Source organism: Trichosurus vulpecula, chromosome 4 (genome assembly GCF_011100635.1).
Source record: "Trichosurus vulpecula isolate mTriVul1 chromosome 4, mTriVul1.pri, whole genome shotgun sequence".
Taxonomy (NCBI): domain Eukaryota; kingdom Metazoa; phylum Chordata; class Mammalia; order Diprotodontia; family Phalangeridae; genus Trichosurus; species Trichosurus vulpecula.
The window spans coordinates 61331240-61345329 of NC_050576.1; the positions used below are offsets into that span (position 1 = coordinate 61331240).

Genomic DNA, 14090 nt, shown 5'->3' on the forward strand with positions numbered 1-14090 from the left:
CCAACTAGCCAAGATGGGCATTTTTTGTGAAGATCAGTGACTCAGTGCATTTCATTACAGTTTGTAATGGGGTCACACATTATTATTTCGACTGCACTATTTAAAGGAATGGAAGGATCAGGCCCAATCACTTTTCCTCCGTGCCATCTTCAGTTATTCTTGATGTCTTAGTTTCCTCATTTGCTTTAAATACCACCTTTCTTATTTACTATTCCAAATCATAGGAGAAAACTTGAGTCTTTTTAGAATGAGGTAATTGATCATGCAAATGGAGGACTTAATACTAATTTAAATATTTGACCCTTTGAGGTGTTTGTGAATGACTTTAGTCATTTCATTTTGTGTTCCTTTCACTAGATTTAATGTCAGAGGAACAGCAATAGGTGATAGAATAATGAGGTAATTCAATATCTTCTTTCCTTCCCTCCTTCCTTTCCTTCCTTCCTTCCTTCCTTCGTTCTTTCCTTCCTTCCTTCCTTCGAATCTGCTAGGTCCTCATTTTTCATGCTAACCATCTTTCCTATTAACAGTTAATACTTTGTTTAAACTGACTGAACTTTAAATGCTGCACCTTATAAAACAGACTGCTTTTACCATCTGTATTTAGCTGCATGAACTGCATGAGAATAGAATGAAAAAGAAATGACTTTGTGCAGATAGAACCAGTGTTAACTTCTCTAGTATATCAAATGAAAAAGAAACTTTGAAATAAATGTTCTTGAAAAACAGCATACTTATTTTCAAAATTTTTATTTGAAAAAAAACTGTTTCCTTTAAATTTCCAAACTAGGTTTTGAATAATGATAAGTAACATGTATCGGAATTCGTCATTCAAACATATCTAATTTACTTTATCAGTGAGAAAAACAAAATTTTATGATTTCTCAATAGGCTCAAACTTGTGTGTGTGTGTGTGTGTGTGTGTGTTTAAAGAGTTGTTTCTGATGGTAAAAATGACTAATTACTTTAGGATATCATAATGTCAAGTCTTGAATTTCTTCATTCAAATTTCCCTCTTATGTTAAGTCTGTCGAACAAGTATTTATTGTTGTTGTTTAGGTTTGTTTATTTTTTAAATAGTACTTTGCAGGGAACTTCCATCATTATCAGTCATCTGCCAAAAACTTAGTTTGGGTATGAATTCTACCTTATCAGAACAGAGGCAGAAGTCAGGTGGGTTATAAATTGAAAGTGAGACAGAGTTCCTCAGACTGACAGCAGCCTTCAGAAGTGAGGAGCCTATGGGGAAGGGAAGGAGTAACAACATAAGCCACAAGCTGAAGTCTTCGAAATGAAAATCTGCATTCTAAAGCCCCAAGCTGGTTTGCATATCTGTTTATGCTGGTTTTAGGGTTGTTAGTACCTTAAGGGAGATTTGAAATCATGTCTTGGTCTTCACTGATTTTCCAGTCATTGCATGTTGTGGCTTTGTGATTACCAGCAATGAGGTAGAATATGTCAGCCCTGGTGTCTTGTTAGTCTTCTCTCTTTCCTACTGTGGACTAAGTGGTGATTTCTACATTTGCAGAAGAGCATCCAACTGAAAGAGCTGTGGTGTTTTCACATAAGTTGAGGAAAAATAAAGCAGACATGTAGAGATGATTGTGAACCAGTAACCAGTTTCAAAGTAGCTAGTGCTTAAAGCTAGCTACTATCATCTTTTTGAAAGACTGCAATGCTGGGCATGATGACACTTGCCTGTAGTCCCTGCTGTTGGGGGAGGCTGAGGCTGGTGGATCCCTTGCGTTTGAGAGTTCTGAGCTACAGAAGGGCAATCTTGACACAAACATCATGAGTTTCTGGGAGCTGAAGACCACCAGACTGCTAAAGGAAGGGCCCACTGGCCCAGGTCTGAAAAATGAAGGAGGGTAAAGCTTCTCTGCTGGTCAGTCTTGGATCAGACCTGTCAGTGGCTTCCAATCTGAGCACCAGAGGGAGACTCAGTCTCAAAGAGAGAAACACCACAGTTACCCTCCTCAAAATAGTTAATTCTTAATTATCCTCATGTGGATCATCTATGATGAGTTTCTGAGTGAGGGCAGTTTCTCCCCTTCTATCTATAGCACACTTCTGGTTAGCTTTCCCTATCATCACTTAGGTGTGTGTTCAGGAAGTACAAATTCATGTTAATATTCATGAAGTAAAGTATAATTAGATAAATCTCCTGTTTCCAAAAATAACAATACATTCCAAAGCTAAATTCTTATTCTCTATTTTGGTTCATCTTTGCCCCTGTTTCCCTCTGTTAGGACTGATTATAGCTATCTGTCTTCAAGATCAAAGGATCTTGAAGAATAGGATAAGATTTAGAGCTGGACCCTTGAAAGTAGTCCAGCCTCCTCACTGTATATTTGGAGAAACTGAGGCCCATAGGGTTTAAGTGATTTGCCCAGTGTCTCAGATGATTTGAACAGAGGTCCCCATCTCCAAATCTAATACTCTTTCCACTTGACTATATTGTCTCTCATGAATGAAGGAAGTCCTGAAAATATTCCCATTTGACATCATAATTAATACTTCAATGACAATAAAGTGGATCTCTCACAAATACCCTCCCAGAACTGGAGGACACAGGAGAAATGTTCACTCCTACTATTTGTCCATTTCCCATTTTCTTAAGCGTTCTTTTCCTCTCATTAACACTTTTCTCCTTCTGCTAAAGTTCCCTAGGTGAAGTGCTAATCCTTATTATCAGTAGGAAGTGTAAGCTAATGTGCAGTCATTTGTTTATTCATCATGATTTTACTTTGAGATTACTTCTAACATTTAAGAAGTAAAAAGAGAATATGAGAAATGGGTTGAAGGCTAGTCTGAATCAGCAAAAAGTATGACATAAAACATTGGTTAATAAGTAGAATTTTATTACTGTCACTTAGGATACAGTAAATCAAATGAGGCCAAGGGGTCCTAAAAAGGACCTGGTTTTTTTTAAATATATTATTTTTATTTTGTTAAATATTTCCCAATTACATTTAAAATTTTTAACTTTTTTTTTAATTTTGAGTTCTAAATTCTCTCCCTCCTGCCTCTCCTTTTCACCTTGAGAAGCAATATGATATTGATTATACATGTAAAGACATGCAAAACATTTCCATATTCATCATGTTGCATTCATTCATAAATGTTCATATATTGAAAACTTTCCTCTCTGGCCTTCTGTCCCCTGAGAAGTACGTAGGTAACAACAACAACAAGGATCCGAGTAGGATGGAGTCCACCTTAGGAAGGACATAGATGTTGCTGAGTGATAGTAGCTAGGTAAGGGCCAAAAGTGGCCATGATGGGCAATGAGGAACTTTGATTCCTTCCTTCCCTCCCTCCTTATCAAAATCCTCCCATTTCTTCAAAGCTCGGTTCAGATTCAGCCCTCTTCCATGAAGCCTTCCCTGATGACCTAAGCCAGAAGCGACCTCCCTCTGCTCCAGCCTCTACAGCACTGTGTTTCAGAGTCAGTTCCTGGAAAGAGTTCTGGATGTAGGGGCAGGAGACTCCTCAGCTCACATCTCACCTCTCATATCCACTGCTCTGTGACCATGAGCAAGTGACTCAACTCCTAGGCTTAGCTTTTTCTTCATTGGTAAAATGAAGATAACAATGCCTCATAAAATTACTGTGAAGAACCAGTGAGGTAGTGAGTAGCTGTTATTAAGCCTACAGACATGTCTCGTCTCTCCCAATTCAATAGTAAGATGCTGGGAATCTCATCTTACGCTTCCTTGTGGGACATGGTGTATTATATACACAGTAGGTGCTTGGTCAGTACCAGCTGAATGTATGTTTCTGTGTGTATCTATGTATGTATGTATGTATGTGTGTGTATATGTTTGGAAGTAAGGAAGTATGAATGAGTCAGAATTCAAAGTAACAGACGGTCTTCCTCGTTTTGTTTCCTTTTGCTTTCTTGACTTCACCTCCCTCTGAGGTTAAATGAAGGCCCTAAGAGGCTACTTATCTAAGATCACATAACCTTTAAATGACTTGAACTCAAGGCCTCTGATTCTTACCACAGTGATCATTTCATTGTGAGGGCAGAGGTGGATAAACTAAGGCTGAGCTTACTATGGAAGCTGGGTCGTAGAGGGTAGCAGCAGCTCGTGCAGCCTGTACTGGCCACCTTGGGTATTGATTTCCCCCAAGTGATCTTGCACTGATTGGAACGTCTTGTTGGTTGATGGAACATATTGATGTGGCAGGGAGAGAGATGGGAATCTGAAGGTCACTCTGAAGACATATGTGATGGCCATTGGACCCTGAGGCCAATTAAAGTTTGAACCAGATCACCCGATGACCTCTAAAGTTCCTTCCAACTTTCGGTGCATGATACTATATCTCTTCCTTTCATATTCCATCTCATACACACCAAAGCCCATCTTTCTCTTAAGATACCTCGTCTGTGGGAACCCTCTCCAAGACTTATACTTTATATTGCTTCTCTCATACATCCTGACACTGAGGGCCAGGAGGAGGGATTGACATACACGTTATTCTCCATAGCTACTTTCATCTTCCCCAGCCATCATCACTCTGCAGCCATCTCCTCTATTGAGGTTTGTTCCTTTCTATCCAGTTACTTGGGGCTGTCATCTTTGTACCTCTTATTGTCCTAATATGTTTGTCACTTAGCTCACAGTCTTCTCCACCCAAACCCTTTTCTGTTCTGTTCTTTTCTGTTTTGTTTTTTTGCAAGACATTCGGGATTAAGTGATTTACCCCAGGATCACAAAGGTGCTCTATACATTGTACTACCTAGCTGCTCCTACCTGAGCCCTTTTCACCCACTAAGAATATTCTGGTCTCTTTAATCCATAACCTTTTTCATAACTACCTCAACCATGCATATAGTGATGCCTTAAACTCCCTCTCCCAACTGAAATTGCCTCCGTGATACAGAAGTCCTAGTTACAGCTCTGCCCTCTGGGACCCAAGGTATACTTTTTTCTGCTTGGCTTTGGGGAAATCAGTTGCTAGATTTTAGATTTGCATTGAGGCTGTGAGAAATGCACCGTTTCTGTTACTTCCTATTTGGGAAAGTGCTACAAAGCACTGCTAACCTCATTTTTACTCTATGTAGTTTTTTTTTCTCTGAAGCATTAGAAGCCATTTGTTCTCTAGAGAGATTGAAAACATTGTTTCTAAGAGAATGTTTATGCTACTAACTTACTTATTCAGCACTTTTCTTAGATGATGCCAAGGTAAGTATCAGTTCTGGCTTTCTTAGTGATTATAAGTTCTGAATTCAGTGGGCTCCAAATTGGTGAGGTGCCCCTGTATAGAAAAATTAAGCCAATAAGTATATAAAACATATGTGGGAAATACAGCTATAGTCAGAGCTAGAACAGAGCATTATCCCAGACATGACTCCTTTTTCTCTTCTTTTCATGGATTGCCCCACCACTGACAGCATTTCCTTTCCCTTCTCTTGTCCCAGGGGACACCATTATACTACCAAGAGCCTTCCTGACCATCTTCAGTGTTTAATGTTTAACCCATGACCAGCTTAATCCTGTATTGTACCCCCCAAATAATGCCTCATGATACTGAGCAGACGTGGAGAGAGAATATCTATTCCTAAAGCACTGCATCTGGAATCAGTAAGGCCTGAGTTCAAATCCAGCCTCAGAAACTGGCTGTGTAATCCTGTACAAGTCTTTTAACATCTGCTTGCCTCAGTTTCCTCAACTGTAAAAGGTTCTTTTGAGGATTAAATGAGATAATAATTGTAAACAGCACTTAGCACAGTGTCTGGCACATAGTAAATGCTGTGGAAAAGCTTCTTCCCTTCCCTCTTATATAAGCTTTATAAGAACTCACTCTCCAGTCACTGGGAGAACAGATTAGATTTATTCTTTTTTTTTTCGTAAGGAAATAACTAATCATACAATTGTAGAAATAGAAGAGAACCTCCAGATTACTTTAACTCTAGGTATAAGGAAAGGTTGTTTTGTGGAATAGGACATAAATTCGTTTTTCAGATCTTGCCAGAATTCTACTCATTTCTGAAAGAAGAAGAATAATGATTCTTTGCATTTGGATAATAATTTTTTCAAAATGTTTTCTCATTCGATTTATAGGAAAAAAATTCTACAACTTTCCCTGATACCATATTTCAGTTTTTTTTACAATCTTGTAAAGAAATTATTTCTGCAGGTTTTTCTAATACCTGCTATAATTTTAGTTGATTTTTTTTCTTGTTCTGTCTGCAGGAGAGGCAGCCAGGTGGCATAGCAGAGAGATTGTTGGTCTTGGAGTCAGGAAAACCTAAGCTCAAATCCAGCCTCAGGCACTTACTTGATGTGTGGCCCTGGGCGAATTACTTAACCTCTCTGCTTCAGTTTCCTTATCTGCAAAATGGGGATAATAATAGCACCTGCTTCCCAGGAATGTTGAGAGGGTTGATTGAGAACTGCACATGCAGAGAAGCCCCCATAAAGTGCTGAGTGCCATCCTCATTATTACTATCATCAACGGTTAACTGGCAACTCACTGTCTTTTGTGTGTCCTGGCATATTTTAAATATGAACTGAAGCAACCCTCATGGTTCTGAGCTTAAGTCCCTTAACTTTTTGTCTAAGATCTCTTTGTCAGCCTTTAAATTATCTCCACTACTCTTAGATTGTATGGCCATACCTGTATGCAGCATTCTGGGAAAAGCCTCGTCAGTGCTGTAAAACGAGAGGATAAGCCATGGTTCCTGCTTCCTAAGCTTCCATTTAATTAATTTCTGCTTATATTTGGGAATGTCTCTCCTGAATTTGCATAAATATGCCCGTTTAATCTCTTGAAATAAGAGTGATATGGCTTCCTTGATTTGTTTTGGGCTGAATCTCATGAAGTCTGATGCTAATTATTTAATGAATTCATGATAAAATTAAAAATAGAACGCGTGTTATTGAAGAGACATGGGGCACAGACATAATTTTTAAAAATCTAGCTCATGATAATGTATGGGACAAAATTTTCAAATAATAAGAGAGACATCTTTAGGAGAAGCAAAGTGAATTTATTTTACAAACCTTGCAAGATTTGGGCACACCTCCTTAAGGGAGGAGGCAAGGTAAAAGGGGACATGCCTTAATTTATACTCTTAATGAAAGGATTCCCTCCCACCTCTATCCTTTCTCACCATTGGCTGGAAGGTGGGCTTACAGTCTAGGCACGAAGACTAGACAGAGGACCAAGGTTGATCCGGTCCATTCAGGTTTTCCCTATCAGAACTCAACTGCCGGGGGTGGCGTCTGAAAGTCTAGGAGAAGAAATGAGGGTGGGGGGGAGGGAGACCTTCTTGGAGCAGAGAACAAATGGCTCACAGGTAGTCCATTATCTTCCTATTTGATGCTAACATCTGAGAGAGGGGGAAGGGCAAGCCCACAGCTCCAGGCCCTGACCTTCCACAGTTACCACAAGGCCATATCCCAAACCTCTCCTACTCCCTTAGACATTCCCTATTTCAGAAATATGAGAAGAATGTCACCCCTGTATTTTACCCTGTGAAGTCTTTACAATTATCCGTCCCATTCAGTCCCCACTGTGATTTCTTACAATTTTGAAGACTTCACACATCATTGCTGATATAAATTGTCCATCAACTTATCTTCCCATCATGCTTGCGTCCCCATTACCCTTTTCTAAGGTTTCCATTCCTCAAAATCTCCGATGCGTTGACAAATCAAAGGGGGCAGTCCCCTTTGTAAATACAGATACAGAGACCCAAAGGAAAACGATGATGCAATTGTCCCTTTAAGATTCAAAAAGTCTTCCTGTATTGCTGTCCGTCAGGGAGCATCAAAAGTCTTCTGGTCCTTGGCATTTGTTCTGCCATCTTCAGCACAGCATTCCAGCATCTTCCTCTTGTCTTCTTATAGGAACCAGCTTTCTCTCCATTCTCCTACAAAAGTAACCTTAGTACAATTTTAAGTTACCATTTCTAATCCTTATAACCCTGATCATTTTACAAATTCAAAATTGGAACCTTGACCAATTGTTCTGTATAAGAAATTCACATCAGAACCCAGTTTCTTATACTTTACATCCATTCATTATTAATTTCCTCTCCAGGAGGATGATATCTCACTTAAGGAGTTAATAATGGGCTCCAGTACATACAAAAACACATTAAATAACTAATTCTTAACACAGTACATACAATATCATAAACTTTTGTCATGCCATGTTTCTTTGATGGCATTTATAGAATAAGCCACAAGCCATTCTTCTTTTAACATTATTAATTGTAGCAAAACCCTAGACAAGCTTGATATTAACCAAATAGCATTCTCACAAGTCCTTGACCTAATTGTCTCCATACCATTACCAAGAAAAAACCTAACTTATACAAGGACCTGTACAAGAACACTAGTCCCAGTCCTATAGTAATCTAAGATGTTCCATAATCAATTATTTTAATAGATTTGTTACTGTACTTACAAAACCTTCTGATTATAGAAACTTGCCACCAAGAGAATAGGGACTTAGAGTAAGGGGACCATATTTTCCCCAGCTCCCTGTCAACTCCAGGCAGAAGTTATGTCAAACTGCAAGCTGCATTGAACCAAGCTTAAAGTCTGCCAGGTTTCAGTTAAGGGGATCTAGTCAAGAGGGTCACACCTCAGCACATGATGAACAGTTGCCCCCTCAACTTTGCCAAGAAATTATACCTGCAGCTCATGCCTGCCCTCCCACAGGGCTGCTGGCATCTTGGGTCAGCCTTGCTGGATACTCACAGCTGGAGTTAGACTCAGAAAAACAGTAAGTTAACAATCCTATTAAGTCTTTGAATGGCAAGTTCCAATAATCAGTTTAGGATGTGACTATAATCTCACATTGCTTAAGGAACATCCTTAAGGCTAGCTCTAAATAGCTTGCATGCGTTTCCTCCCTTGTTCATAAAATCTTCCCATTAAGATCATAAGTTATTGCTCTAACACAGTTGCATCAGTTTCCCCTCTATTTTTCTGTTCTTCTCTAATTATGCCTGATCTGAAAGAATTGAACCAAATAACTTTATGTTTGTGTTTTAGATGACAGAATGAATTCAAATCCACATTTAGCTTTCCCCATCAATACAAAAATATTCTACAACTTATCTCTCTTAAAGAGACTTACATTGAAATTCTTTTCCCTAAACTTAAGATGTCTCTGATTTAGTTCCAGTAATTAATTACACTATTTGTATTAATACCTAATTGCTCTTATATCACTTTAAAACATCTAAAACCCTATCTCACATAGATACAATATAACTTTAAATCCCAGCCTTAGTCTATGGGATAATGATTCAACCTTACATTTGTATCTTATCTCATTAAACTTTTTTTCCCTTTTCCCAAATTGTCCCCATTAATACTTTAGAAACCATATTATCTTTCATTTGGCTATACAAGAGTACCAATGTAACCAGTCATTTGATTAAAAACAACAAGATTTCACATATTTGCATTTATCCAGTTTTCCATTTTTCCCCATAAAACCAACTTCTTTCACAATGGTAACAGATTCTGGCAGATACCTTCCCTTTTGTCACTACCTGCTTATTTCTGATTACAGAGACCTGCCATATCATCTCCCCCTGAAGGTGGGTTCTTTTCCATCAGATGGCAAGCTTTACTAATGAAAACTACCAAACCAATCCCCATCTAAATCTAATCTTATCAGTTCTGCTGACTTTAAGAAGCCAGATTCAGAGGCTTCTGACCCCTACTGTTCTCTTTCTTTCAGTAAAAACTCAAATCCCAGTAACTGCTGCTCCTCCTTCCTTCCCCTCTGACAGGTGGGCAAAGATAAAACTCTCTCTTCTTATCTAAACTAAGGGAGGGGGCGGTAAGGAATTCACAGACAGCATTTTCAAACCTCCTTACTCAAAAATCTAGAATTGAATGGGCCTTTCTTGGGGTACTTAAAACACATGCTTTAACCACTCTCCCCAAAGGCTTCTATAGATAAGCATTAATTCCCCGAATATAAGGTTCTTACCCAGGAACAGTAGGTTTGAACTGCAACCAATTAGCTTACAAATGGAAATTCAGCAGGTCTTCTGAAAATTATACAAAAAGATTTTACAGAGCATTTTTCAAAAGTATTTTCCCTTCTTTAAAACAGTTTAAAATTGATCCTGATATAAACAGGGATTGTCACTAAACTTTCATAAAGAAAAATTATTTGGACAGCTCCAAAATGAGATATGTCTCTCTCCTTCTTAAAGCAAAATAACCTTTAAACATTGGGATTCATTCACAAATTCCCAAAGTGCCATCACAAATTAGTCCATAAACCTCCAGATTAACATACATAAATATATCTTTAGATGATACAGGCTTGAAAATCACACCCCTATATTTTTCAAAGTATTATAACAACTCAGTTCTTTGTTATTACAGAATTTCTAGATATCACAAAAATTCTTTAGTCAAAAAGGTGCTGTAATGGGGAGAACACTTAGTTTCTCTAAATTACTTACCCAATTAAATTAGCTTTATCGCAATAACAGAGTTTACCAGGACTTTTAAAGCTTTATCCATAGGAATTCCTCTACACTTACACAAGATTGAATATCCAAAAGTCCTTGGTTCAGTTAACAATCTCAGTTTTTAATTAAGTACAATTTTTAATCTAACAACATCTAGATTATAAGAGGAATTATTTTAATCACTAGTGGTAACATTTTAATTTCTAAGGCCCAATACGCTTAGCATTGTAAAAGAAAAGATTACTGTTTATAAAACCACGTTTTTAACAGTTCACAATGTATCCTGAATTGACAGAGATTACAAGAGGACCCAACAAGGCCTTTGTATAAATACTTGATTTATAGGAAAAACAATTTCAACTGAACTTCCAGACAAAACTTGGAAGTTATAATTTCTTAGGTTACAGCAATTGTCCAACTTCTTAACCTAATGCAACTCTAACAAAATTTATACTATAGAAATGTAATAATGCCCTAAACATTATTATGTATGTAAAATTTGAACTACTCATTTCAGTCTAGGCAAATACATTTCTAAACCAAATATGACAGTTTAAAATCATCAAATTTTCATCACATCCTTTAAAAGCACCCAATTCACATATATCAAACTCAGATTAAAATCACATAATGGTCTTCTCAAATTTCACAATCTAAGAGAATTTTCGAAATACGATATAATTTTAGAAATACAGAAACAATAAATTTCAGATGACATCAATTGCATTTCCAGATTATCACATATAGGAATTGTTGATCCTATTACTTCTGGTATTTCTATATTAATACATTAATATATAAATACATGCATAACATATTAATACTTTAATATCTTAAATACACTATTTATTTAGCTGTATATTCTTCAGCACCGAACAGCTCTTCTGAGCCACCCACTACCTCTGGCCCAAGTATTAGGAATATTTGCCTGGCAATGAATAGACTTGGATTTTGAGGGGGAAGGGGTGTGGGTACTTCCAAAAAAAAAAAGCCTTTTGGACTCTTAAGAGGGAGTGGTCCTTAAGAGCACATGGCTTTGCAACTTCCCCACTCATTCTTTATACCAAGCTAAAATATTTTTCTCAGTTTACCCTTCATCCTGCTGCCTCAGATAGCATGGAGGGGAAAATCACTTTCACTTGCTAAAGACTCCTCCCTAAGTGTATTACATTTGGACCTGGCAGCCCCTTTTGAGAATGAAGGAGCTAGCCCTTTTAGATATGCTAATTTTCAGGGGGCTAGCTTAATTTTCTATCCCTAGCCACTAGTATATGGCTTCAAATCATGATTTTATATAATCTCTGTGGAAACAAAATTCAGTCATACCTTACATGGGCAAAGCTTAATGATTATACAAATCAAAATCTTTCTCATAGTCAATACCCAGATTCAATAAAACCTTTCTTCACTAACTAATCAGCCCTGTTTTCCAGTCAGGTTACAAGTTTCTTTTAGCTTCAGCTTCCCACAGTCTTTCAACGTGGAGGGTGGGGGAAAGGTGTGGCCAGGAGCATGTGGAAGTTAAGAGCAGCACATGGACTCCTGGCTAGCCAGGTGGTCTCAAGCCACCATTCTACAACCCCCACGTGAATCCCTTTATCTCTAGCCTCTATCTCTCTCTTTCCCAACTTTTACTGAAACTTTTACTCTTTGCATTCCAATTTCAATCTTTCTTCCCTAATCTTGACCCAAACTACCTTAAACATTTCAAGTAAATAATAAATTACATACTCACCCAGCTTTTCCTTTTCCCAGCTTCTTTCTTTTTACCTTAAAACTTAAAGGTTAAAATGACCCAACAATTTTTAACCACATTCTAAGTGGACCACTGAACCTCTTTAAAGTGGTCATCCAATTTTCATATAGACCCCTTTACTTCTCTTCTACAGTTTAAACACTTGCTTGATGTTAGATAGACTGACTCAATACAAAATACAAAGATTTTTTTTTTCCCTTTGGAATCTAACCAACCCTTAATTCAGAGCCCCCAGCCCACCGGGCTGGCAGCTTCAGCTCTGATTCTTTATCTAACAATTTGCATACCAAAGGAGGCCATTTCAGTCTCCTAGAGTTAAAAATTTTTACCTGAACATACAATAAAACTTTTCAAACACTGACAAAACATTAGTTAGACATTTCACACGAACAATTTAGAATTCAAATTCAGACCCATTTCCAACATTAAAAAAATATATATTTAAATAGCACCAGGAGAAACCCATTTTCCCCCAACTGAGTCAAATATTTTAAGAGCTCTTTCTATGGCCTTTCCTTTCTACTTTGGTACAGCACTCCAGGGCTGTCCAGGCGCTGAGATTTGTAACTAATTTACACCAGACAGGTCACCCTTGTCTCCGGGTTAGAAACCCCACAAATTCCAATCTCCTGGCACTCCAGGGCCAGGTGGCTTGGTTTTTTTTTTTTTTCCTAAGACCTCACGATCTTAGCTCAGTCCCCCAGTGTCTTCTCAGTGTCCTTAAATCTGTCAGTCAACACTCCTGGGTTGCACAGACAGGGGACACTGAGGACTTACCCTGGGTTCACATGGGGTATGACTGTTCAAGACTGAAAATTTCACAGTCGGCCGATTTCCGCTCGGTGCATAATGCACTCAAATTTCCCCTTTTTACTTTGCTTCTCCTAGTTCCTCTCCTCTGAGTTTGTGAATCTCCAATGAGACCAGGTCTGCCCTCAGGCACTCAGCTAGTCAGAGAAGTCTCCAGTGCTCAAGCTAAACTCAAAGTCCAGTGCCTACCCACACGGAGAGTGCAAATCTCGGTGGGACCTCCAATCTGTATGGGACAAAATTTTCAAATAATAAGAGAGACATCTTTAGGAGAAGCAAAGTGAATTTATTTTACAAACCTTGCAAGATTTGGGCACACCTCCATAAGGGAGGAGGCAAGGTAAAAGGGGACATGCCTTAATTTATACTCTTAATGAAAGGATTCCCTCCCACCTCTATCCTTTCTCACCATTGACTGGAAGGTGGGCTTACAGTCTAGGCACGAAGACTAGACAGAGGACCAAGGTTGATCCGGTCCATTCAGGTTTTCCCTATCAGAACTCAACTGCCGGGGGTGGCGTCTGAAAGTCTAGGAGAAGAAATGAGGGTGGCGGGGAGGGAGACCTTCTTGGAGCAGAGAACAAATGGCTCACAGGTAGTCCATTATCTTCCTATTTGATGCTAACATCTGAGAGAGGGGGAAGGGCAAGCCCACAGCTCCAGGCCCTGACCTTCCAGAGTCACCACAAGGCCAAATCCCAAACCTCTCCTACTCCCTTAGACATTCCCTATTTCAGAAATATGAGAAGAGTGTCACCCCTGTATTTTACCCTGTGAAGTCTTCACAATTATCCATCCCATTCAATAATGATTGTGGCTGAGGAAGGAAACAAAAAAAGATTAGAAATTTCTGTTTTTAGGCTCTCAGTTACAATAGCCACAAACATTTATTAAACATTTAATGTCGACTCCACCCAGGGGGAGATGTTGAACGTTTGGGGTCCTTCCCATCCATATTTTTCCTTTTTTATTTATTTAAACCTCCATTACTTCCGTCTCTAAGATGAATTTGAATGATAGAATAAATATTGCGGGTGGGACTGGAAAATTGCATTCTTTGAG

At 38.5% G+C, this 14090-nt stretch overlaps 1 protein-coding gene across 10 annotated transcripts in view; it reads left to right on the forward strand.

Moving 5' to 3' along the window:
* DCAF6 (DDB1 and CUL4 associated factor 6) overlaps window positions 1–14090 on the forward strand; it is a 176142-nt gene that overhangs the window by 148779 nt on the left and 13273 nt on the right. For 6 of the 10 annotated variants that reach the window (XM_036757204.1, XM_036757205.1, XM_036757208.1 and 3 more), the window contains one exon: window positions 358–399. The exons of the other annotated variants lie outside the window; for them this stretch is intronic. In XM_036757204.1, the coding sequence (XP_036613099.1) occupies window positions 358–399 (42 nt within the window). The remainder of the gene's footprint in view (window positions 1–357; window positions 400–14090) is intronic. 10 annotated transcript variants of the gene reach the window in all.